Below are 26754 nucleotides of genomic sequence, written 5' to 3' on the forward strand. Positions count from 1 at the left end.
GCAAAGATCGATGGCACAATGGAAGACACAGTTGCAGATCAATGGTGAGAAGCTGGGAGAGGTTAATATCAAGAGAGGAATATTTCAAGGAGATTCATTATCACCATTACTATTTGTTATTGCACTGTTTCCTCTGTCAACAATACTGAATAACTCAGGACATGGCTATCAAACATCAAAAACATCTGCCAGACTATCCCACCTCCTTTATATGGATGATCTGAAGCTGTATGGAAAAACATCATCTGAAATAGAATCGCTGCTCAACACTGTCCGTATATATAGCCAAGATATTGTAATGGAGTTTGGCTTGGACAAATGTGCCACACTTACTATCAAACAAGGAAAAATAGTGAAAACTGAAGGAATCAAGATGCCCCACGAAAATAACATTAAGAGTCTGGATGAGGAAGAGTACTACAAATACTTGGGTATCCTTCAAGCTGACAACATCAAGCACACTGAAGTCAAGAAAAAGATTAGAGGTGAATACATCAAGAGAGTGAAGAAGATCTTAAAATCCAAACTCAATGGAGGAAATACCATAAAGGCAATCAACACCTGGGCAATCCCAGTCATTAGGTACACAGCTGGAATAGTGGACTGGACTCAAGCAGAACTAAAAGCAATGGATAGGCAGACCAGAAAAATAATAACAATGAATCATGCCCTTCATCCACGCAGTGACATTGATAGACTTTATCTACCAAGGCAAATAGGTGGGCGTGGAATGCTACAAGTACATCAGATGGTTGAAGAAGAAAAAATGGCTTTGGAAGAATATCTGAAGAACAATGATGAAGATGCACTGAAATTAGTATATCAGGAAGGCTTACTAACTACTGGAGAGACCAAACTGGCCTACAAGAAAGACAAATGAAGAACAGAATAGAGGCATGGGAAGACAAAGCACTACATGGCCAATACATGAAAAAATAGCTGGGAAAGCAGATAATAATAAAACCTGGCAATGGCTAAGAGCAGGAAAATTGAAGAAAGAGACCGAGGGACTAATTCTGGCTGCACAAGACCAAGCCTTAAGGACAAATGCATACAAAGTCAAAATTGAGAAGACAGCAACAGACAGTAAGTGCCGCCTATGCAAAGAAGCTGAAGAAACAGTGGACCACTTGGTAAGCTGTTGCAAGAAGATTGCACAGACTGACTACAAGCAGCGGCATGACAAAGTAGCAACAATGGTGCATTGGAAGATCTGCAAAAAAATATCATTTGCCTGTAAGCAAAAACTGGTGGGATCATAAAATAGAGAAAGTCATAGAAAATGATAAAATTAAACTGCTCTGGGACTTCAGAATTCAAACAGACAAGCACCTGCAACATAACACCCCAGACTTAACAATTGTCGATAAGAAAGACAAAAAAGTCTGGATAGTGGACGTGGCAGTGCCTGGAGATAGCAGAATAGAAGAGAAAGAACTGGAGAAGATAACAAAATACAAAGACCTACAAATAGAAATAGAAAGACTGTGGCAAAAGCAAGCAAGGGTAGTACCAATAGTCATAGGCTCCTTGGGTGCAATCCCAAAACAACTGGAGCACCACTTGAACACCATTGGCATTGACAAATTCGCTATTAGTCAATTGCAAAAGGCGGCCTTACTAGAAACTGCTTCCATCCTGCGACGATATCTGTAATACCATCAAACATCCACATCTGCCTATCCCAAGGTCCTGGGTAAGGACTCGATAGGTAGACACAATGCCAAATCCAGTCTGAACATCTGGCTGACTGTGCGATGATCGATATAATAATATAATAATAATTCATATATAATAATAATAATAGATAAAGTTGGAAGGGACCTTGGAGGTCATCTAGTCCAACCCCCTGCTCAGGCAGGAACCCTATACCGTTTCAGACAATGGCTGTCCAGTCTCTTCTTTAAAAACTTCCAGTGTTGGAGCATTCACCGCTTCTGTAGGTAGGTTGTTCCACTGGTTAATTGTTCTGTTTAAGAAGTTTCTCCTTAGTTCTAGTTGCTTCTCTCCTTGATTAGTTTCCATCCATGCTTCTTGTCCTGCCTTCAGGCGCCTTGGAAAATAGCTTGACTCCCTCTTTTTGTGGCAGCTCCTGAGATATTGGAATACTGCTATCATGTCCCCCCTCGTCCTTCTCTTCATTAAACTAGACATACCCAATTCCAGCAGCCTTTCCTTATATGCTTTAGCCTCCAGTCCCCTAATCATCTTTGTTGCTCTTCTCTGTACTCTTTCTAGAGTCTCAACATCTTTTTTACATCGTGGTGACCAAAACTGGATGCAGTATTCCAAGTGTGGCCTTACCAAGGCATTGTAAAGTGGTATTAATACTTCACGTGATCTTGATTCTAACCCTCTGTTAATGCAGCCCAGCACTGTGTTGGCTTTTTTGGCAGCTGCAGCACACTGCTGGCTCATATTTAAGTGATTGTCCACTAGGACTCTGAGGTCCCTCTCACAGTTACTACTATTGAGCAAGGTACCCCCTATACTATACCTGTACATTTGGTTTTTCTTGCCTAAATGTAGAACCTTACTTTTTTCACCATTGAATTTCATTTTGTTAGATAGCGTCCAGTGTTCAAGTCTGTCCAGATCCTCCTGTATCCTAAGCCTGTCTTCTGGAGTGTTGGCTATTCCTGCCAGTTTGGTGTCGTCTGCAAATTTCATGATTCCCCATCTATCCCTCGTCCAAATTGTTGATGAAGATGTTGAAGAGCACTGGGCCCAGAACAGAGCCCTGGGGCACCCCACTACACACTTCCCTCCATGTAGATGTGGTTCCATTGAGGACCACACGCTGAGTACGGCCGGTCAGCCAGCTACGGATCCATCTGGTGGTGATGCTGTCTAACCCACATTTTTCTATCTTATCAAGTAGTAGGTTGTGATCTACTTTATCAAATGCCTTACTGAAGTCCAAGTAAATTATATCCACAGCATTCCTCTGATCCACTAATTTTGTCACTTGGTCAAAGAATGCAATAAGATTTGTCTGGCATGATCTGTTTTTGACAAACCCATGTTGGCTTTTAGTAATGACTTTGTTTGCCTCTAGGTGTTCGCTGATTCGTTGTTTGATTATCTTTTCCAGAATCTTTCCAGGTATTGAGGTCAGGCTGATAGGTCTGTAATTTCCTGGGTCCATTTTGTTTTCCTTTTTTGAAGATGGGAACTACATCAGATCTTTTCCAGTCCTCTGGTAATTCCCCAGTGCTCCAGGATCTTTGAAAAATATATTTCAATGGTTCTGAGATCACATGTGCCAGTTCCTTGAGAACCCTGGGGTGTAATCCATCTGGTCCTGGTGATTTGAACTTGTCTAGGCTGGACAGGTGCTCACTTACCGTTTTCTTGCGTTTCTATTCTGTTTTTTATGGCACTATTTTTGGTAGGCTGGTCTGTTTTTTCCCTTTGTGTAAAGACAGATGCAAAAAATGAATTAAATAGTTCTGCTTTCTCCCTGTTGCTTGTCACCTTCTTGCCACTTTCCCCCACTAATGGACCTATCATTTCCTTCACTTTTTTCTTGTTTTTTACATGTTGAAAGAAGCTTTTTTTGTTGTTATTTTATGCAACTTCCACTTCTTTTCCTATTTTAACTTCTATTCCAATAATATCAATATATATCAATAATCATATTCTACATAATTTTTATTATTATAAATCATACATTTAAGATTACTAAACAAATACATTTTAGGGAAAATATTACACAATGGTAAATTAAGAAATTATTTTCTTCCTCCTATAGTAGTTGGAACATTCTCAATGATAAATATTTTGTTAGTTTGCTTGTTTTACTTATCCTGCTGTTTGGGCTACTGAGATTTTTGTCTAGTTTTTTAATTATTATTTTACATTATAAATTCATTGCAGTTACTCTGAATTGTTCCCTAAAGACAGCAGTTTAGCAATTATATGCATAAAAAAAGAAATTGGATACAGACAAATTCTGTATCAGATAGAAAAGATTACTGTTTTTTTATACCATGGTGAACTTGCTGCATATTATATATAATTCTAGTATATAACAACAAAATTAGAGATGTAGAAATAACCAACAGAATTAGTCAGGACATAAAACAGATAGCAAAATATTAGCAACTGATTTTAAAGTAAGTCTCTCTGAAGGAAATGTATACAGAGTAGCAACCGAAACTAGCCCCATAAGAGAGCAATTTTTACAACTTCCATAAGATTTAAATTACTAAATATATATTAAGTTAATCTGAACAAATTAAAATCGAATAAGCTGGAGGGAAGAGAGGAATTAATATTTGATGACGTATGGTACACAAAAAGTCTGACACTGACAGTCAATTTTACTCAATTAAAAAAACTACTTTTAAAAAGTTTAAAACTTAATTTTGAGTTTGGTGTACAGTTTAAGACATCAGTCTAGAAATTGGGAGAGTGTGAGTTCTAGTCCTGCCTTAGGCACAAAGCCAGCTGGGTGATCTTGGACCATCACTTGGTCTCAGCCCTAGGAAACAGGTAGTGGCAAATCACTTCTAAAAAAACCTTGCCAAAAAACTACAGAGACATGTTTAAGCAGTCTCTGAGAATCAAACATGATTTAAAAGAAAAAAAACCTTTATACTAAAATAAATATATTTTTACATTAAATGCAGCTAAATAGGAGGCAGAAGAAATATAGTCTAATAAGTGAATTACTATAATTTTTCACTAGCACATAAACAGACACTAGCCTGTCTCAATGTAGTTTGTAAATGTGATTTGCTGGCCACTGCAGTACGAAAAATATTATGCTAGCTGAATTTTTTTTCAGACAGATTGTTGCAGGAAAAGAATAATGGTACCTCAAGAACATTTACCATAGCATAATGTTTACCACTTTTTCTATTGTTTTCTTATTTAATGGATCTTTCATTCTGCAAAGATAAATTATTATGAAATTTATCATACTAGCACACATAATAAACCCTACCTTAGTTTAAGGCTTAATAGATGGGAGCTTCAGAGAGTTCATTTGGAATTAATTTCAAGTTTGCACAGGTTACTTGAACTAAGCGGAAAGAAATTACATGCATATGTGATAACCTCATTATCCAGAAATGTAGTATTTCCACCCTCAAATACCATCACAATAACAGTTCCAGTCTTTATTAAGGGAAGCTATTACTAAGTAAAGTCTTATCTTTATTAAATCTTTTAAGTATGTCTTTATTAAGAAGAGGTCGACCTGTTTTCCAAAGCAGGTGAGGGTAGGACCACAAGTAACAGATGGAAACTTTTTATCAAGCTGAGATCCAAATTAGAACTAAGGAGAAATTTCCTGACAGGGCAATTAACTAGTGGAAAGGCTTGCCTCCAGACGCAGGGGTTCTCAACCTTGACAACTTTAAGACTTGTGGACTTCAATTCCCAGAATTCCTCAGCCAGCAAAGCTGGGAGTTGAATTCTGGGAGTTGAAGTCCACAAGTCTTAAAGTTGCCAAGGTTGAGAACCCCAGCTCCAGAGACTGTGAATGCTCCATCACTGGAGGTTTTTAAGAGATTCGATAGCCATTTATCTGGAACGGTATAGAGACTCCTGTTTGAGAGGGGGTTGGACTAGAAGACCTCCAAGGTTCCTTCCAATTCGAAAATCTACCTATGCCAAAAGAAAAGAGAGTACCCTTTCCACACCCACTGATATGTTTTGGATTAGCGTTGTTCTATTCGTTTCATAAACCAAGCAGTACATTCCAAGGACCAGGCCGGGGACTTTAACCTCTTCCCCACTTCAGTCGCAGTAAATTAAAAGTTAATTCTCCCGCACGCTCCTTTCATGTAAATCTTCCAAACTTAACTCCTCATTGGACACCAGCAGGATTTCACCTATCCCGATTGGCTTTCCGGTAGGACACGCCCTCTCTCAGAAACCTCCCCCCCCCATCTCCTATCTCTACCAAGCGCGCAGCTTGACGGGCTGCTTCCCCCCCACAAACTCTCTCTCTCTCTCTCTCTCTCTCTCTCTCTCTCTCTCTCTCACAAACTCTCTCTCTCTCTCTCTCTCTCTCACACACACACACACACACACACACACACACACACACGCACACTGCGCGCTTCGTTTATATTCCAGCGCGGCCCCTCCTTCCATATTCACCGTGTAATAGGAAAGCAGTCCTGCGTTGTAGTCCAGCACAAACCAGCGGTACTGCCAACCTTTCATCAGGTTGGTCCATTTGCTCAGCGGACCTTCCATGATGGACGCCATCTTGGGAGCCGGTAAGATGCCAAACAGCCCGCTAAGAGGAACGCCAGTCTCGCGAGCGGGGGTTAAAGCGAAAGGGAGGGGTGGGGGCTACCGGAAAGAGCGCGAGCACCGTCAATGAGCAACGTCTGAGGGAAGCAGCGCGAGACGAGGAGGAGCAAAACAGCCGCCGCGGAAGGAACAAGTTGAGAGACTAAATAAAGAGGAGGGCATATAAGAGAGGGGGCGTGGCTTTGTCGTGCGGGGTGAGGCAATGAGAAAGGGCCCCCAAAAAATCGTAAGGGGGCGCGCGTGGGTCCCTTTCGTCTCAGTGTGACCGAGTTTGCGGAAATGGATTGAGATTTCAGGCTGCCTGCTTGGGACAAATCTTTATTTAGGTTGTCGGCACTCCTCAGATTGAGATCCAGTCCGATTGAATTTGGATGTTAAATTCAGTCAGAGTAAAATCAGATGTGGGGAGAGAGGGCCAAAAGGGGGAAAAATTCTTTATTTCCAGCTTGTTCCTTGAACTAAGATTTCTTTTAGTCAAGAGTATCAGATAGTTGAAATTCCTCTTTCCCAAAGTGGTTAATATCGACACCCAAAAGTAAATGGGGCTTTCCAAGGGATCAATATTATTAGTTGTAGTACCATTAAAGTATTTATTACATTATTTTCATTTAATAAATGCTTGGGGTCGGTAAGCTGAAGAGTTTGCCATAAGACAATCTTGTTTGAGAACAAAGTTTAGCTCTTCTCCTAGGCAATATTATCTGCTTTTCTTCCCCTGAAAAAAAGTAAAAACGGAAGGGGGGGGGAAGTGAGAGTGATGAATCAAAGCAGAAGTTCAACTCTTCCTGAAGAGATTGGCAGTTGAGGTAGGAAGTAGAAAAGTTGTCCTTCCCATCCGTAAACCTGGGCTGCTGTTTTGTTTTAAATATTGATATAAAAAGGGCAGTGGAAAGGCCAAACTGAAAATGAGCTTTCAAGGGAACTTGCAGATCTGGTGAAAATGTGCCAAGCTAAGCAAGGGTACAGTCTCTGCTTTGCAAGTGTTTCACTGAACAGAAAAATGAAAGCCTTAGATAAGTACACAAATCATTTCAAAGCATCTACATATTAGGGTTATATATAGAACACACAGCATTTATCAAGAACACCTTAAAACAAGCACTCCTTTCCCCAACATCGTGTAAGAACTTGATAAAAAATCTGATCAATATTTGTGAGTTTGATTTGTGTACACCAAAGAGATATTAATAAAAATGTCAAATTGTGAACACATTATATGGTCTTCCACTTTTGCCTTTTTTTCCAGAACGTTGCCAAAAATTGAGTCTGATGAGGCCCAATTATACTTTGTGTCCATCCTGATAGCTTTTTCAAGATCAGCCAAGATTGTCTGGGAGGGCTGCTTTTATTCAGCTCTCTTAAATATATGCCTGATTATCTCAAATTAGAATTGATCAAGTATAATATCTACTTCTGTTTACCAAAGTTTTATTCTGGCAATTTTTCTTTCCATGAAACTATCTTTGTTATTGTACTTATTAACTAGCTTGCCCAATTGATCCAAATTTCTAAATTTGCGTGATATATTGAATTATAAATGACCCAAACAGGTTGAATGTATTCCATCCTCTAGCTTAAAATGAGTAAATATAGCCATTATGGTTTGTTCAACAATCATAACTAAAATATAACATAATGTGATCTTTGCAAGTTTCAAGACATGTAGTTCAAACTTAATATCTTAAGACAAATTGTCAAAAGAAAGCTCAGAAAGCAATAAATTACAGTTATAACAAGAACATTCTTTCTCTCAGACAACAGCTGTAATTCGGAAAAAAGTCGAAAGACTCCACTGCATAATGTAGATGCCTGAGGCCTTTCTGTCTTGAGCACTGATTCTTTTTTCCTCTCTCCCATCAACATCTGCAAGGATTATAGTAAGACATATTTTTATATCATATTTTTTGCTTCTTTTAAAATGTCAAAATTGTTCTGAATATTTTGAGATAAATTTAGCTTTCAGTAAAATAAATCTATTTTATTTTCCTGTAATTTGATTCCTGTGATAGAAAAAAGTCATCCCCAAATCCCACTTATATTTAAACTTAATCTGTATTTCCATTTTGCATGTTCATATTTACCAACCATTTAGTTATGATCTTATTCTAACTCCCCAAACATCTCAGCAGTATTTTAATTTACCAATATTATCAACAGAAATGTTTTTTTTTAATTTCTCTCATCTCTACTGTGATGGTTTTGTTTTATTTAGAAAATAAAAGTACAAGATATTTAAAAATAACATATTCATATGACAACATAAAATTGCAAACTTACTAAGAAAAAATGGGAGGAAAATAGATTATAGTCTGAAAGAATAGAATCGCTGTATCTAATTGAAATTTGCTTTTTAAAAGTCTTCAAGCAGGTTTTGAAAATGCAGTCTTCTCCTCCATAGTATTTCAGACTTGTATATAGAGCAGGGGTGTCAAACTCGCAATATATCGTGACTTTTTTGCCATTGCCGGCAATGGGGTGGGCGTAGTTTTGCTATGATGCATCCGGCCCATGGGCCGCAGTTTGACACCCCTGATATAGAGGGATCATTCAAACTTGTATATAGGAGGAAGCCCATGTATTTCCTGGGTGTGAATTGATTTGAATTAGTTTAGGCATCTGTGCATACAAAATTAATTTCCTCTGAGACATTTTAAATAGTTTCTGTTGGTTTAATTGCGTGGTTCTTTCTGGTTGGTCCCCATAGCATCATTATTCATGGATTTTAGCCAATGGAAAAGATCTGTCTCCTCACCTGTAAGTAGCAATTATAGTGATGTACATGAGAGCAATAGGAAGAGATTTCAGAAATACTCAAGTATTTCTATACAATTTAAAGAAGCATCCTACCACTTGTATTAAAATATCTACTATGGTATCAGGGATGAACCTGATTTTCTTAGGATACTTTCTGATAAGTCTGGCTTGGGGAAACCTAAATGATAATGATGATAGCTCTCCCACTGTTTTAGAAAAAGAGCAACCCGTTATAACAAAAGAATATTTTAGGGAAGAGTTTGATGATGAGGGTAAGTGACATTTTGCTTTTTTTTCTGTCCTAGAATATAACCTAAATCTTCTTCATAGAGTCACTCAATCTCAGAATTATATTCTTGCTTTTTTTTACATTGATAAACTATAATGAATATTTGTATAACATCATATCATCCAATGATCTGTATGCACATTCATTAATACTGTAGAAAGATATAAGAAAGAGAGAAGTCTAAAATTAGCAACATTTTTTTAAGGGTAGAATTTTTAAATGAATATTATAAATCTACTGAATGATGCCGGGATGGGAGAAGAAAAAGGATATGAAGAGATATGTCCAGGATCCCTTATGCAGTGTGTCTCAAATCATGATTCTCAGCCATTTAAAAAATAATAAGAGTTTTTATAGTAAACTTTTATTCTGTAATTTCTAAAACCAAAATATCAAAATTGGTATGTCATCTGTAACATATGTTCTCTCTATGCAAAAAGAAATCATTTTGTATTAACTGACCTTATTTCAGTTTCTTTTCCTTATATCAATTCTTAACCACTCCTATATACATTGCAATTTTATTTATAGCAATAATTTAAATAATTATAAATTCAAATATATGTAATGCATGTTTTGGTTTTTGGATTGATTTAGCTTGGTTAATTCTTGAATATTTGCTTACAAAGGAAAGAAAGATAAAAATATAGGGTCAAATATATTGTATGTCCTTCGGTCATCTCCAATCCATTTCATCAGTTCTTCCAGCTTATTTTTGTCTGGGAAGATCAACACAGGTTGTTACAACTGAAAAGCCCTTTGTTTAGGAGATTTGCTCTACCTACAAGTTTTTGTTACTTAAATTATTTCCAGCTTGAACTGCACTTCGCTTTAGTGAAATTTTCTTATACAATAGGTGAAAATATAAATAATTTTTTTTTATTATCTCTGCATATTTAATTGTAGATTTAGTGATTTAAACATGGAACAACTCTGGCAATTCACCAGACATGATTCAACATGCATTACAGTCCCTTGGGTCCAGGAGCAGTTATCACAAGCTCCAGATGGCTTTTGAACATTCCTGAGTAACATGCATTTTATGGAGTTGTTTTTACTTAATACGTATTAATTGATAAAACTTGAATTATTTTTAAAAGTTTATTGACTTTTTCTTACATTGTAATAAAGGAGTTATATAATAGTCGTAAGGAAGAAAATAGCTGTAATTTTAATAATTTTGTATACTAAGCTACACAATAATAAATGAGTTGTATTTCTTAAATGTTTTCTTGTTATTATAAGTTCATATACATTGTAATCATAGGTTTATTGCAAACTATATACACGAATCAAACTTCATATAAAGTGAAGTAATATTGCTGTGATATCTTGTAAAACGGAAATGTTATTTTTCTTTTTCAGATGGATGGCAGGAACGGTGGGTTCTGTCTAAGTACAGAAGTGATTATGGCAAATTTCGAATAGGATCAGGAAAATTTTATGGTGACAGAGAAAAAGATATAGGTAAAATAATACATATATTTTTTCAGGCAACTATGAAACTAGGTTTTTTTTTAATGTGTTCTAGTGAATTTCTGGATTTTATTATGTAGTTTTATGCAGTTATTCACATCGGTTTGGCTAATGCTAAAATATCTGCATAAAGTATCTTTTACCAGTATTTGCACAATATATTTCAAAAAAAGTTGTGGGTTTTTATACCTCAAAGAGAAATTTTTATTCAACATCACATTATCATTTTTAAAATTAAGAAAATTAAAAAATTACCTGTGATTTGACAACAGAGTCTGGAGTTAGAAGAACTTCAAAGTTTGATCGGTCAGAGTCAAGACTTATTCCAACTAGCTGAATCTTTTATTCTTCAGTCTCATATTAAATTCCAATCATCTTCAGTTTAAATATATTGCATTTGTATAAACTGGGATCTTAACTCTACTGTCTGTGCTAAAGATGTTAATTTCAATGTACATTTTCCAAGTAACTCAAATGCTTTTATATTTTAAATTGATCCATGTTAGTTGTCCAATTGCTATTCTACCATTACATGTTTCAATTAATAAATACGTTTTGACAGGACAGGTTGTCTCATATCTAGATGGATTATTTCCTTCCTTTAGTCAGAAATGGTGTCCCTCTCAATTCTACCATGCAGTATATAAAACGTCTCTCAAGGGCAAAACAGGGAATGGGAGCAACTTCAGAATTCCTGCTGGCTTCTCCATTGAGTTTTCTTGTGGAAAGCTGGCAGGCATCATCAGAAATCTTCCTCCTTTCCACACTTCCTTCCCTCCTTCCCTTCTTCACAATTTCTACTTTCCATCTTCCTTCCTTTCTCTCTCCTTCCCTTTTCTTTCATTCCTTCCTTCTTTCCCTCCCTTCCTCCTTCCTTCCTTCCTTCCTTCCTTCATTGTTTCCTCATTTCCCTCACTCTTTTCCGATCTTCTTCTCTCCCTCCCTTCCTCCTTCCTTCCTTCCTTCCTTCATTGTTTCCTCATTTCCCTCACTCTTTTCCGACCTTCTTCTCTCCTTCCTTCCTCCCTCCCTCCCTCCTTCTCTCCCTCCTTCTCTCCCTCCCTCCCTTCCTCCCTCCCTCCATCTATCCATCCAATTCCTGACAGGTTATCCTTAATCTGCTAGGTGAGAGAAGGAATGGGAGTGCAAGTAAGTAATGATACACAGGGATATGTGAGAGGTGCTGCATGGGTTGGGAGATGAGTAAGTATGCCAGAGATGACACATGGTTTGAGTATGGCACATGAGTGGGTGACCTAGGTTGGGAAGGGTGCCCTGGTGTTTATGAGAGATGATATGTGACTAGGATAGAAGGTATGGGGAACAGTGTGGTTTCAAAACAATGCATGGAGCTTGCAGGGTGTTGAGAGTTGCTATGCTAGTCAGGAATGGCACACATGTGTTGAAAAGGGTGCCGGGGGATACTTTAGGGTACACAAGAGGTACCGTACAGGTCAGCGAGAAGGCACATGGAGGTGCAGCATGGGTCAGAAAGGGTGTGTAAGCTGTTCAAGAGGCATGGCAAGGGTCAAGGGAGGAATGCAGGATGGGCATGGACAAGGTACAGTTTATCAAGAGATATTGAGTGGGTCAGAGGAGACGTGGGGGCACCATGGTTCAGGATGGGTACATGCAAGAGAGGGAAGGCATGCAGGGGTTGGCAGGGAGGGTAAATGGTTGTGTGCAAGAAGTGCTTTGTGGGCCGGGAAGACACACAATGAGGTGATACGGACCAGGATAGATAGGCCTTCCTTCCCTTCCTCCTCTTCCCTCCCTCCTTCCCTTTCTGTTCCTTCCAGTAATTCAAGAATCACATTAATTTCATCATGTGGAGTATATCCATTCTCAATGTTATGCTGTCTTGAGCATCCATTAAGTAAATTTGAATATATTTGGCTTGCGGGTTGGGGTCTGGTATTAAATATCTGATGTAATGATGGATTTGCCCTTGAATAATCACAGAAGGATTCCATCTATTCCTTTTTGAAATAATTTCTTTGTCATCAAAGGATATCATTTGGAAAAGGCAGTTGTATTGTCTGGTGTTCTTCCTGAACTATTTGCAATAGGTTCATCATTACTGTATCAACTGAGGATTCATTAGGTAGAAGTTGCAAAATGCGTATCCTGACTTTTCCCTTCAAACAGCAGAAATTCAAGTTTCTCCAAGCAATAGGAATGAATGACAATGAGGGTAGACTTTGGCTATGGCATCAACATCAGCAGAAATATTACAATGTGAAAGTCATGCATTTTGCCTCACTCTTTTTCTGTTGAGGTCTTGCTGAGGAATTCTCAGAGTAATTAATGTTTGCCAAATATTCTTAATTTGATCTTCTGTTTTCTCTATCTTTTCTTGTCTCCTCGTTCTATATTTTTCCTTGTGACACTGGAAATGTGAAGCTCTTTCATTCTCTATTTCTTCATCTCTCTTCCTTGCCATATCCTGACAATGTTAGGTGTTATCTCTTGACCAGGATGTCCCCCTTTCTTTTCATGTGGCGTAATTATGCGGACATTTAATTTAATTTTAATCTAATCTAATTTAATTTTTTTTTTACCACAATGTTGTACATTGGCATTCTCAATTCAGACTAGTTTCGAATCCCTGCCAGCTTCTTCACTGAGTTGCAGGAAGTTGTCAGAGACTGTTTAAAAATAGGATCATGTGACAAAGACTGTTTAAAAATAGGATCTCCTGAAAGCTAGGGCAGGACTGATCTACTTGATCTTCTGGCAACAGAAAGAGGGACTAGTATAAACTCAGTTTTAGAGTGGGAAGCAGTTGAAAAATGAAACAAGATGAGCAAGGGCAAAGCAAAGTGGCTAATATATTTGACTGACACCAGAGAGATCCCGTTTCTACTCCATCTGCAGCCACAGCAGCTCACAGATTACTTTGAGCCCATCCTACCCCACAGAATTGTTATGAAGAAATATAGGAGGATGGATTTTGGAGGCATTCAGTATATTAGCCCTTGATTCAAAATTTCTGGTTCTATGATGCACATTTCATTCAATTTATCTATTGACAAAAGTTTTAGTAGTATATACATAGATAATACATAAATCACAATGAAACTACAATCCCTTACATGCTACCTGGGAAGCAGGTAGTCTCAGGTACTTGGGAAGATATATAATTAAATTCAACAAAACTTACTTCTGAGTAGTCATCTGCAGTAATGCATTAGAAATTAATTTAGTTTCTAGAGTTTCCTTTAACAGAACTATTCTATATTATGATATAGTAGCATATTACATGCTATATGTATTAATAGAAATATCTTTGGAAAAAAGTAGCAAGTGAAAATATAATAATGTACTTCTAAGCTGTGTTTATTAATATATTTCACATGCCTCTAAAGCAGAACCAAGGAGGTATATATTATCTCATAATTTTCATAAAGTCATTGTAATCCCTAATAAAAGAATAATAAAGCATATATACAGTTCATGCCTGTGGCAAATCACTTGATTAGTAGCATTATTTGGATATTTGAATATCATTTCTTTTTATAGGTTTGCAGACAACTCAAGACATTAGGTACTATGCGGTATCAGCAAGGTTTCCGCCATTCAACAATGAAAATCAGACTTTAGTGGTTCAATATACAGTAAAATATGACCAACAGGTTGATTGTGGTGGGGCCTATATCAAACTTTTTTCTGTCGATCTGAATCAAGAGATCCTGAATGAAGATTCACCATATTATATTATGTTTGGTATGTTCTCTTTAATGCCTACTAATATTAATTTGAAGCAGAAATATTATGTTAGTGTAAATCTCGCAGGAAATGAGCTCCCTAGAGACATTGTTTTTCAATATTTTTATCTGTTCTCTTATATATATGAATGAGTTAATTGAGTTTTACAGTAAGATCTATATAAAAATATGAAGAGATTATCTGGGTAATGTTAGGGCTGTGGTTTAGTATACTATCTTGTTTTTGACCATGGCTTGACCATGGCTAGATAATTTCAGGAACCCACTGGGTGGGATATAAAGTCAACAGTTTACCCTCGTTGTATGTCAAAGAGTATTCCATATTGGAAATTCTAAATAAAATCATAGTTATTATTTAGCAATATACAGATACTGTACACAAATATCAGCATATTGGCATGTCCATGCAATAAATTTATTATTGCTTATGTGGAAAATTTTATTATTGCTTATGTTTTTATAGGCATTTTAAACTAACTAACTAATTTCATTGGGTACTTGTCTACTGCTAGAAGACAAAAATGTATAGATTTTGGAATTTAAGTTTTCTTCATATGGATGTTTATTTTTATTGCTTAATAGTATATGTTTCTAAAATGATGTGACTAAGTTCAAGCTAATTAGAGGGAAAGGGAAAGCTATGGTTTTCTAAAATAAATATTTTAATAAAATGTAGATAATGGGGACAATATAGCTTCTGAGAACCCTGGAGACAGTAGATTATCTGGACCCCTTTGAGTTGCATTTCAAACCTGGATTTGGGACTCAAACAACATTGATTGCAATTGTGGATGACCTCTGGCGGAAACAAGATTGGAGTGCTGTGCTTATTTTTGTTTTCCTTGACTGTATACACATACATATATGTGGGGGGGATGTCTGGGTGTGTATATGTATGTATGTATGTATGTATGTATGCATGTATGTATAATTCTGCCAGAATAATTTGGTATTCTTTTCTTCTAGGACCTGATATATGTGGAAAATATAAAAAGGTAGTGCAAGTTATTTTGAACTATAAAGATGACTACTATTTTATTAAAAAGAACATTACGTGTGAGGTATGATCAATGCTTTTCAGTGAATTATTAATATTTAATTTAGCTTGCAATTTTTAGCAGTATTGTTTGGGAGCTTGTTGACTAATTCTAGATAAATTTTGTAAATTATTTCAAGTGTCAGAAGCTAACAGCAAGTCAGCTGGAAAATTAGCAAGTATTTGGGTGCTATTAACAAAATGAAATTCAATGGTGAAAAAAGTAAGGTTCTACATTTAGGCAAGAAAAACCAAATGCACAGGTATGGTATGGGTGGTACCTTCTCAATAGTAGTAACTGAGAGAGATCTCAGAGTCCTAGTGGACAATCACTTAAATTTGAGCCAGCAGTGTGCCGCAGCTGCCAAAAAAGCAAACATAGTGCTAGGCTGCATTAACAGAGAGATAAAATCAAGATCATGTGAAGTATTAATATCACTTTACAATGCCTTGATAAGGCCACACTTGGAATACTGCATCCAGTTTTGGTCATCATGATGTAAAAAAAATGTTGAGACTCTAGAAAGAGTACAGAGAAGAGCAATAAAGATGATTAGGGGACTGGAGGCTAAAACATGTAAGGTTGCTGGAATTGGGTATGTCTAGGTCAGGGTAGGCAACCTTGACTCTTTTATGACTTGTGAACTTCAACTCCCAGAATTCCTGAGCCAGCATGGCTCAGCTTGGAAACCTTTCCCTTTTACCTCAGCGTGGCTGGCTCAAGAATTCTGGGAGTTGAAGTCCACAAGTCATAAAAGAGCCAAGGTTGCCTACCCGGTCTAGTTTAATGAAGAGAAGGACTAGGAGAGACATGATATGTTCCAATATCACAGGGGTTGCCACAAAGAAGAGAGAGTCAAGCTATTCTCCAAAGCACCTGAAGGCAGGATAAGAAGCAATGGATGGAAACTAACCAAAGAGAGAAGCAACCTAGAACCAAGGAGAAACTTCCTGACAGTTAGAACAATTAATCAGTGGAACAACTTGCCTCCAGAAGTTGTGAATGCTCCAACACTGGAAATTTTTAAAGAGACTGGACAACCATTTGTCTGAAATGGTATAGGGTTTCCTGCCTGAGGAGGGGGTTGGACTAGAAGACTCCAAGGTTGCTTCCAACTTTATTGTTGTGGTTGTTTACTATCAATACCCCTCATTTTAATGTATAAATAGATTGTTGTTAACTATTTGCATGTAGTCTTAACGCAGCAAGAAATTTGGTGATTGTTCTAGGATTATAATTTTCTTGGATGCTGCACTGATAGATCATACTAGTAGCAGACTTATTATTTTTTTAGACCTCATGAAATTTAATTAGCAAAACTCAGTTGTACAGCACTGGAAAAACATTTCCATGTTTCTGTAACAATGTTTGTTTTTGGTTTTTTTCAAGACGGATGACTTTACCCACCTCTACACTCTGATTCTACGTCCTGATTTAACTTATGAAGTAAAGATAGATAATTATGTGGTTGAGGCTGGCCATCTAGAAGAAGATTGGGACTTCCTGCCTCCAAAAAGGATCATAGATCATGATCTGCCAAAACCTGATTATTGGGATGAAAGGCCAACTATTTCAGATCCCACACATAAAAAACCAGATGTATGGTTTCACTTTGAACTGCATGATTTCACTGTCTGTATCAATTTGCCTACTGTGTTTCACTGATACAATGAAATTACGACTGTTACCTGATTTTTAATTAGTTATAATAACAATATATGTTCCATAGGGTTTTTTTGTAAGGATGTATAGTTTAAGTGGTGCTTTTTTGATCTAATTTCATAGTGGTAGGAATTGGGACTAGACCAGGGATAGGCAACCTTGGCTCTTTTATGACTTGTGGACTTCAACTCCCAGAATTCCTGAGCCAGCATGGCTGGCTCAGGAATTCTGGGAGTTGAAGTCCACAAGTCATAAAAGAGCCAAAGTTGCCTACCCTTGGACTAGACTGTAAATTCTAAAATCAGTATTCGATCTTGGCAACAGATTATGACTAGTATTTAACATTCTACTACTCACAAAAATTGAAAATGGAATGATAGAAGAGACTTACTTAAAAAGCCTTCATGCCATCTTTCTCCTGGTCTCTCATCTCAATTATAATACTGATTATATAAATTACCTATAAGTAGTTTTAGACTTGCAGTGGTGGAATGATTACTTCTTCTGTCCAAACTGCAGACTTTATGTAAGCAGTATAAAGCTAAATTATATTTGGTGCAGCTGTATAATTGCTAATCATGTTGTCTGGTGAACCTCAGATAACAATCCAGTGAACTGCTGAATGTATTTTTGTAAATAAGAAAAGCAGCTTGCCCATTGTTCCATTACAGATTCATTCAAAATTGCTTTTTGAGTTGTATTAATTACATTCCAAATTCAGAGGTACATAAAAGGTTTCTAGTAGCTGCCACTCTGTAGTCATAAAACTTCTATCTCATGAAGAATTAAATGGTTGGGTTGAAACAAATATCTATTACAATATATTTTATTAGCAGGTTCCTTATTTTTGAGTATGTTAAGATAATAAAATATTGCAGCTAATTCTTTCCAATAGATATTTGGTGACAAAATTCTGTATCTTGATTCTTGAGTGAATCAGAATAATAAAATTATTGAAGCAGTTATATAAACCATACTTTGGAGAATAATATTAGCTAATTTTCTTTTCCTGTCAAAATACTTGTAGAAGCTAACTATTACAATTAGTAACATTGATGAAACTATTTTAGGATTGGGACCAACCACAAAGAATTCCTGATCCTACTGTGATAAAGCCAGATGACTGGGATGAAGAAATGGATGGGGCATGGGAACCACCATTGATTCCAAATCCTGAATATAAAGTAAGAGTATTAGTGAAAGTAATAAAATAGTGACTAGACCAGAGGTTATTTAATCTTGCAATGTAATTTAAATACTAATTAAGCTATAAGATATTGAATCTAGTTTTATTATTATATAAATCATCATAGTCTTCATTTCACTAGTCTTCATTTGCCCATTTCATTTACAAATTTACACTTAGCTTCATCATTCTTGACTCCTTACCTCCATTGACCATTCATTCATGTTTTCTTGATGATTTTTTAAAGAACAATCTTCCAATCCTTGAGGCATCTTAGGACCTTGCATCCCATTTCAGACATTAACATCTCAACAGAATAACTTCAGCTCGATGCTGATAATTCCTTTCCTATAGCAACTCCCTTTCCTTTATCTTCATTGCTTTGTATTCTATCTTATTCTTCACTTTCTCAATTATGTTTCATTTTTTATGAGGAAAGAACTTTCATTGTGTAGCTTTGTATGTGGAATTAATATATCTTTAAGCATAATTTGATGAATAAGCTACAACCTGCTTAAATGATAAAATATAAACCATGCTTTACAAATGACAATAGCTATCAAACTACCAAACCATATTACAACTAGCATGTTATTAGCTGTTGACTAAAAACTATTTAAACACTGCATGGGTTTTTCTCTCATTATCATGATTTATTATCTGCCACCCTGAATTATCTACATTGAATTCCTACCAAATTATTGTATAGATTTCAAAATTTCATTTTAAAATATTCACTTCTCAGATCTGATGATAAATCTAGTTTTACCTTTCTTTCTGTTTTTGGTTGCTACATTACCTTCCAACATTTTCTGTTATGCCTTTTTTTTCCTGTTGTCATTTTTGTTGTTTGTGTCATGTTAATAGTTGCAGATAGCATTCAGTATAATATACATTTTTAAAGCTTTAACAACATTTCAAATTATTTCACTAAGAAGTCAATGGTGTGTTTCCTTCATTTCAATAGATTTCAGTCTGTTTTATATACCTTGGTTTAAGCAGCTTTGGAAAATGATATTCAACCATCTTTCCATTTTTTTTAGGGCATTTGGAAACCTCGTATCATTAAAAACCCTAATTATAATGGCATTTGGGTCCAACCAGAAGTTGACAACCCTGAATACAAACCAGATCCTAATATTTACAAATTTTATAACATTAGTGTCATTGGTTTAGAAATTTTACAGGTATGTATATTACAAAGTTTGTAAAATATATTGTTCAAATTATGAAGATAATGGACAATTCTCGAGATATTCTGTACCATCGTAGTAAGAAAATAAAATAAAAAATCTTCAGATAGTCTTTGATTTATGACCATTAATTCAGCAACCGTTCAAAAGTTACATCAGCACTGAATGAATGGTGGTTATAAATAATCCTTACAGTTCTGGCTGTTTAGCACCTCCTTAATCACATGACTGTGATCAAGGTGCTTGGCAACAGACTCTTATGACCAGTTGCAGCACCCCTGATCACATGATTGCCATTTGCAACCCTCCCCGCTGGCTTCCCCAGAAAGTAAATGGGAAGACAGCAGAAAAGATCATAGGTTCCTGAGGTAAGTCTGCCTCACCCATGCTCCCTCTTCTAGCCCCTCTGTGCCATATTTGACACTTCCACCTCCCCCCCCCACCATGCATCTTCCCTGTGCCTCCCCTGCCACTCATGCATTCCACACACCCTCCCCAGTAATGTGCATCTCACACATTACTGTGCACCCCTGTACACTCCAAGCCTTAATGCAACTCCCTCACTTCCTTGTGAACTCTTCCTAAGCCTCATTGTGCCTCTTTTGCACACCCTCCTCAACCCTCCTCCTTACAGTCATGCACCCTCTCCAGTCCTTGCCAAACCTCCTTTGCAAATCCCTGCACACATTCCTGACTCTCCCGGTGCCTCCTTCATACCTCTGCACTTTCTCCCTGATCTTCACCCTGTTCCAGACCAAGCACACACAAGTACACAAAGATATTATTTTGTTTGCTTTACTAAATGAGACTTGCAGGATAGAGACAAGTTTTCTTCAAAGTTTAGCAAGCTGGGCTCATGAGAGCTCCCATTCAAAGCAGCTTCAAAGCCAAAGTTACAAGGTTCACAAGTCAACAGACAGCTTATGTTTGCTGCTCCAGTCTAATAGAAGAAGCCCCGTTGTAGCTTATTTAGTGGGGTGAGACCCCTTCAGTGTGAGCAGTCCTGCAGAGCGCCTTTGCTCCATTTTCTTTTCAGCCTGCAAAGCTCTTGTGATGGGAGGAGGTGGTAATTCCACACCCTCATCTTTGGAGAGCAACAGCAGCTGTGCCTGCTGGTTGTTGGCCAGCCTATCTCTCTGCCTGCTCAGATGGCAGTCTGTCCAGTAGTGGTGAAGTTGGCTGTTCATATACTGCCGGTATGCCTGGAGCTGGCTTCAGAACTGGCTGTTTGTCATCCTGCTCCTCCTGATTCCAAATCTGAGCCCACCATGACACTGCCATTCTTACACGTCATCACATCCTCCCTGTCCCTTGAAGCACATCCTCACATCCTTGTGCTTCCCCCCTCCACACATACACACTCTTCCCCCACCCAAGAAGCAGCCCCTTGTCCACTGGCTGCTTCCTACTGCCTTTGCCACTGAGTTAGTTGTGGGAAACCAGCAGCCTTACCCATGACTATGGATTCAATTAACAGTAACCAGAACTGCAGGCATTGCCACTGCTAAGCGATCCGGTTGTGCTTTACAACCATATCACTTAGTGATGTAAATTCTGGTCCCAATTACTGTTACAAGTCAAAGACTATCCATACTTTTTGCTTGCTTAGGAAAACAAAAATGTTAAGGAACATATGTATTTATTTATTTTGAAATATGTGTACTTTATTTCATAGTACTGGCATTTTGGACCTCAAATCCATCGCTAGTTAGTGTAGGAATCCAGATTGAAGTATCCTAGACCAGGGCTTTTCAACCAGTGGTACGGGTACCACCTGTGGTACATTGGCACCTTGCAGTTGGTACGCGACCATCCTAGAAAAGTGGTAGCGGGGGAGGGGAATGAGCTGAACCAGTGGCAGCACTGCAGAAGCCTGAGCGAAAGATGGCTGGAGCTGCAGGGCTGTCAGGGCTCAGCAGAAGCACCAGGGTCAGTGTCGCTTTCCAGCTGATCACCACTTCGGGACTGTCAGGGCTCAGTGGAAGCACCAGGATCAGTGCCAGGCTCCAGCTGGAGCTCGGTGCTGATCCTGGTGCTTCTGCTGAGCCCAGAAGAAGCGCCGATCAACTGGAATGTTGCAGCATCTCCAGGATCTTGTGATTTACATTCAGATGCTTGGCAACTGATTTATATTTATGACGGTCAGTGTCCCAGGGTCATGTGAAGTGTCCAAAACCTACTGCAACCACCCAGCAGACGGGGAGGGGGGGGAATAAAAACCAAACACCCCACCCCTGCTGCCAATCCGCAACAGAAATGCTCACAACAATGAAAACCTCAGACAGGAGGAAGAGCGCCACTGGGTGTGCAGGCAGGTGTCTTGCTCTGTGGCTCGGGGAGCACTTTTTACAGTGCCATTGTAACTTCGAACAGTCACTAAGCGAATTGTTGTAAGTTGAGGATTACCTGTACTTTATCACTTTTTTCTTTTTTCTTTTTTTTTTTTTGTCATCAAGTTTTTGACACCTTGGTAGGCGATTGGTGGTACTCGGATATTGCCATATCGTAAAAGTGGTACAATGGATGAAAAGGTTGAAAAGCCCTGTCCTAGACAGATGATTGTTTGAACATAAGTAAATGATAGTTTATCCATTCTTCATTGGCTCATTAGGAAGTATTTTTGAAAGTATTATCTTATAAATTAAATCCATTATTTTGTATTATGGTATCACAGAGAACAAATCTTGAACTATCACATTCTTGCAGATAGATGAAGAGTGCTATCAAATCCCTTTCTGGTCTTTTCAAAGCTTACTGTTCACAGTTCCTTCAGTACAGGATGGTATGCAATTACGTGACTAAATAGTTCTGCCATTTTTTATTTCAACAGGGAAAATCTGGTACAATATTTGATAACTTTCTTATTACAAATGATGAAGACTATGCTGAAGATGCTGGGAATGAAATGTGGGGTGTCACTTTTGTAAGTAATTTCGGGATATTTCGTAATTTATTTATTGCAACATTTAAATTGCTCCTCTGTCTTTATGAGTATCAAGCACTATACAAATATTAAAATAAAGCATAATGAAATAAACTGCCAAAACCAGTGTCATAAAAAATAGAAGGCTACAAATGCAATAGAAGAAGCATTCACTGATTTGTGTTTAAGTCTAATTACAGTGCATAATTGTTCTTAATTTCCTTATGCTTTGTGTTTGTATGTATTTTCTGAATAAAAAAAGCTTTAAACAATATTTAACATTTCCAACATTTTCCATGTTAATACTCTGGGTGCAATTGCTTACATAACCAAAAAGCTCAGTGATTACTAAGTGTTGCAGGTAGAAACAGAAAATAAGGTTGAAGGGAAACTCCTGGATAACAGCATGACCAAATTATTGGAATAGTGAATGGGATCCACATCACAACATACTGTTGCTGAATACTTTTGCAAAGTAATCTATTATTGTCTATGTGGCAGAGTATGGAATGCAATAGGGCAAAATGACCATTTAGATCAGTGTTTCCCAAACTTGACAATTTTAAGGCATGTGGACTTCAACTCCCAGAATTCCACAGCCAGCGTTGCTGGCTGTGGAATTCTGGGAGTTGAAGTCCTCATGCCTTAAAATTGTCAAGTTTGGGAAACACTGATTTAGATATTTGTCTGAATGTGTGCTAGCATTAAACCCTGAAGAGGGCAGATTTGTGCAGATTACCGTATATGCCGGCGTATTAGGCGACCTGGCGTATAAGACGACCCCCATCTTTATCGCCGAGCTGCATTCCTAGAACTTCGTCTTACACGCCGGAAACTACCAGTATTTCCGGCGTATAAGACGACTCGGCGTATAAGACGACCCCCGTCTTTGGCGCTGAGTTTAGTGCTTCCAGAAGTCGTCTTATACGCCGGCATATACAGTAGTTCTGCCATATTGTCCTCCTCCTATTCTGTTTTGTCCCTTGTTCTTCCCATCTTGAAAAAAAATGTAAATGTAAAGTTTGAACCTGTACATAATCATATGTATAGTCTGGAACCCATTTAAACCTGTGTGGAAAACTGCTCGGGAGATCATAAGTAAACTCTCCTGCAGATGTTCAAAAAAATTAAGGAAAGTGGGACTTGAAGAGGTAGGCTGCATGGCTATATCCTTACATAATTTAGTCCAATCCTTACATAATTTCACTTGCTCATACATGAGGGCAAATTCATGAATGGAACAGTTGAGGACTAAAAAGATTATAAAATCAGCAGCTTGATTCTGTTGAGGAATAAGCAGTACGCACACAAATACTTTTTAATTGCATTATCCATCTCCATTACACTGGTCATAATTTACTTTAAAAAAAAGGTTCACTCATTAGAGATGGGAATTGGAAAAAAATAGATTACTTGAATAGCAATAAGGTTGTAACAGAAAAAGAGAAACTATTTTTTATTATGCTTTTCTTATAAATTATATAGCTGTACTTCAAAAAACTTCCTGCTCGGTGTTGTTTTTGTAACATCACAACATAAGCAGTATAGCATGCTTTGTGAAAAACTGATCAAATAGCAGGCAAATATGGTAAAGCGAGGATGATCAAACTATGTTATGAACTGCAGGAATCAGTTTTAAAAATTAGCAATTGATATTTACTTACATTTATTGATATTGAATAAGCTAGGAAAATTGTTCTGAACTTGAGTAGCATTATTTGGGTATTGTAGAGCTTGGGAAGTTTGCTATCTAAATAGAATAGAAGAGTTTATTTGGCCAAGTGTGATTAGACACACAAGAAATTTGTCTCCGGTGCATAAGCTCTCAGTGTACATGCAAAACAACAGAGTAATAATAATCATAATAACGATACCAAGTAGTTGAAAATATGAGAAAGATAATAGTAATACAGCCATACTACGTGGGTAAACAGACATAAGTAGTGGGAATTCAGCAGAGCGATGGCAGGAGGGAAAAACATGTCTCTGTGTCTGGTTGTTTTGACATGCAATTCCCTGTAACTGTGTCCTCAAGGGAAGGGTTGAAACAGCATATGTCCAGGATATGAGGGGTCTGTTGATATTTTCTCAGCCCTTTTTCTGACCCATGCAAATACACAGGTCCTCAATGGAAGGCAGGCCGGTTGCAGTTGTTTTTCTGCAGTCCTAACTATCCGTTGAAGTCTATATCTGTTCTGCTTGGTTGCTGTACCAAACCAGTTATGGAAACACAAATGACAGATTCAATAATTCCTCTGTAGAACTGTATCAACAGCTCCTGGCCAGTCTGAACTTTCTGAGTTGATGCAGGAATATCATTCTTTGTTGTGCCTTTTTAATGATAGTTCTGATGTTAGGTGTCCATTTCAAATACCTTTTGGGCACCAGGGACGGGTTCCATGTAGAGAGGTTTTTCCACGGACCGGAGAATGTGTGGTTTTGTGTGCTGCCTGCATCCTGCAGATGGAGCTTTGCTTGTTTGTGCGGACCGGTTGCTGACATGCCACGGCCTGGTACCGGTCCACGGACCGGGGGTTGGGGACCCCTGTTTTACAGGATGTTAATAATCTAAAGAGTAATTGCATATTTTTAATTATAAAGTTTGCTCACTATAGCTGTAACAAGTATATTATTATAATTCTTTTGTACTTTTTGTTGCTGTAATATTAAAATGATTATCAAAAATGATGAGATCTCAGTTATTAATTTTAATTTAAAAACTATATTCTATTAAAGGCAGAACTATATATAATGATAGAATTTGATCATCAAATTATATCAAGTTTGAGTTTATTAATTGTATATAATTTCTTCTTCTAAACAGGAGAGGGAGTGGAGGAGACGGGAAGGACAAGATGCAGCATTTAAAAATATTAATGAACAGGAGCCAAAAAAAGAGATCAAGAAAGAAAAGAAGAAAAAAGTTATTAAAGTCAAAGATGAACTCTGATCAATCAAACCATTGTATAATTACTGTCACTCAATCTGGTAATCACTGTTGGGTAGTATTGTACTTATTTTCTAATGTTATCCAAAATGCAATGGTGATATGAAAATCCTGACAATTTTTGTACTACTAGATGACTGGTGAATACCTGAAAAAATGTATAGTTTCTATAGTTTGTTTTATACATATCAATCTCTGCAATATTACAATCTATTGATGTTCAGAAGAAGCATTAATTTCATATACATGAAGGAACTTACACACTGCAGAGATGTGAGACACGTAATTCACACTCATTGAACACAAAATCACTTCTGAATTGAAAGGGAGAGTAACTATTTCCAAATACCCATAGATAGTCTGAAACCTTACTGAAACTACCATAATCAGAAATACAAGAAGACCTTATGTGTTATTTGTTAATTGTATCCAGGTTGCATGGGGAAATGCTGTGTAAAAAAACATCCTCATATCTGATGGATTTTCTGATTTTTTTGTGATTTGGGGGGGGGCTTAAAAAGAAACTGAAAATAGGTCACGAAAGACATATGAATCAGCCCCCCCTCCCGAATCAGAACAAAGACTTATAATTATTAGCAAACATTGATTAATTGTAAAGTCATAGAATTGTCAAATTGGAAAGTAACAAAGGTCATCTATTCAAATCCTTTGCAATATGCAAGAAAACCTATTTAACAAGTCCAGCCTATTCTTAAAAACCTCCAGAAATGGAGAATCCAAGCCACTGTAGAAAGCTTAAACCTTTGCCTTCCTCCCATTCATTACATGAAAAATTCTTCCTAAAAATCTAGGCCTGATAGTCCATGCCATTTGGGTTTTACAAAAACTGGAACTAATAAGTTTGATTTCAAATTCCCTAAATCCAAAATGGCCTCCATTCAGATGCTGAGGCTTTTCTCTCATTAATGAATCTTATGTGATGTGGGAAGCTAATGTTTGCAATATGATTTTTGTTACTTTTTTTGTCATTTAGCGTGCTGGATACAATGCATTTTGATACAGATGTATAGCTTATGTAGAATATTTCACATCACCGCTTCTTTCATGTTTAATTTTTCCTGAAGTTGTGGGAAAAACTGGTAGCTGCTACCATGTGTAATTGTATGACTAAACAATAAAAGAGCTCCTCCTATATTTATATATAAGAATAGCTTTCTAAGAAGCTCCTTAACCAACACTTTATCCAATATTGAATGACTATACTTTGCTTTTAGTTTCTTCTTGCAATGATTTTTTTAATAATTACTACTCTATAGTTGTAATCC

At 37.3% G+C, this 26754-nt stretch overlaps 2 protein-coding genes across 5 annotated transcripts in view; one reads left to right on the forward strand and one right to left on the reverse strand.

The window, feature by feature from the left end:
• OSBPL9 (oxysterol binding protein like 9) overlaps positions 1-6312 on the reverse strand; it is a 65253-nt gene extending 58941 nt beyond the window's left edge. Inside the window, exon 1 of one of the 2 annotated variants that reach the window (XM_039319786.1) lies at positions 6115-6312. In XM_039319786.1, coding sequence (XP_039175720.1) covers positions 6115-6225 — 111 coding nt within the window. In that variant the 5' untranslated portion in view covers positions 6226-6312. The remainder of the gene's footprint in view (positions 1-6114) is intronic. The other variant, XM_039319782.1, reaches the window with a different exon arrangement.
• Positions 6097-26634, forward strand: LOC120297306 (calreticulin-like). Of its 3 annotated transcripts, none has more exons than XM_039319789.1 (11): positions 6097-6236; positions 8028-8150; positions 8978-9027; positions 10682-10783; positions 14315-14518; positions 15487-15581; positions 16947-17156; positions 18290-18403; positions 19449-19592; positions 22429-22521; positions 25346-26634. In XM_039319789.1, exons 3-11 carry the CDS (start codon positions 9003-9005, stop codon positions 25469-25471), a joined length of 1113 nt encoding a protein of 370 aa, XP_039175723.1. In that variant the 5' UTR covers positions 6097-6236; positions 8028-8150; positions 8978-9002; the 3' UTR covers positions 25472-26634. The 3 variants fall into 3 exon arrangements, with proteins under 3 accessions (XP_039175723.1, XP_039175724.1, XP_039175722.1); XM_039319790.1 differs by lacking the exon at positions 6097-6236 and adding an exon at positions 6320-6406; XM_039319788.1 differs by lacking the exons at positions 6097-6236; positions 8028-8150; positions 8978-9027 and adding an exon at positions 9041-9299.
• Positions 26635-26754: the final 120 nt, after the last annotated feature.

This window comes from Crotalus tigris, unplaced genomic scaffold, assembly GCF_016545835.1.
Source record: "Crotalus tigris isolate CLP2741 ecotype Arizona unplaced genomic scaffold, ASM1654583v1 scf7180000023617.9722795, whole genome shotgun sequence".
NCBI classification, from domain to species: domain Eukaryota; kingdom Metazoa; phylum Chordata; class Lepidosauria; order Squamata; family Viperidae; genus Crotalus; species Crotalus tigris.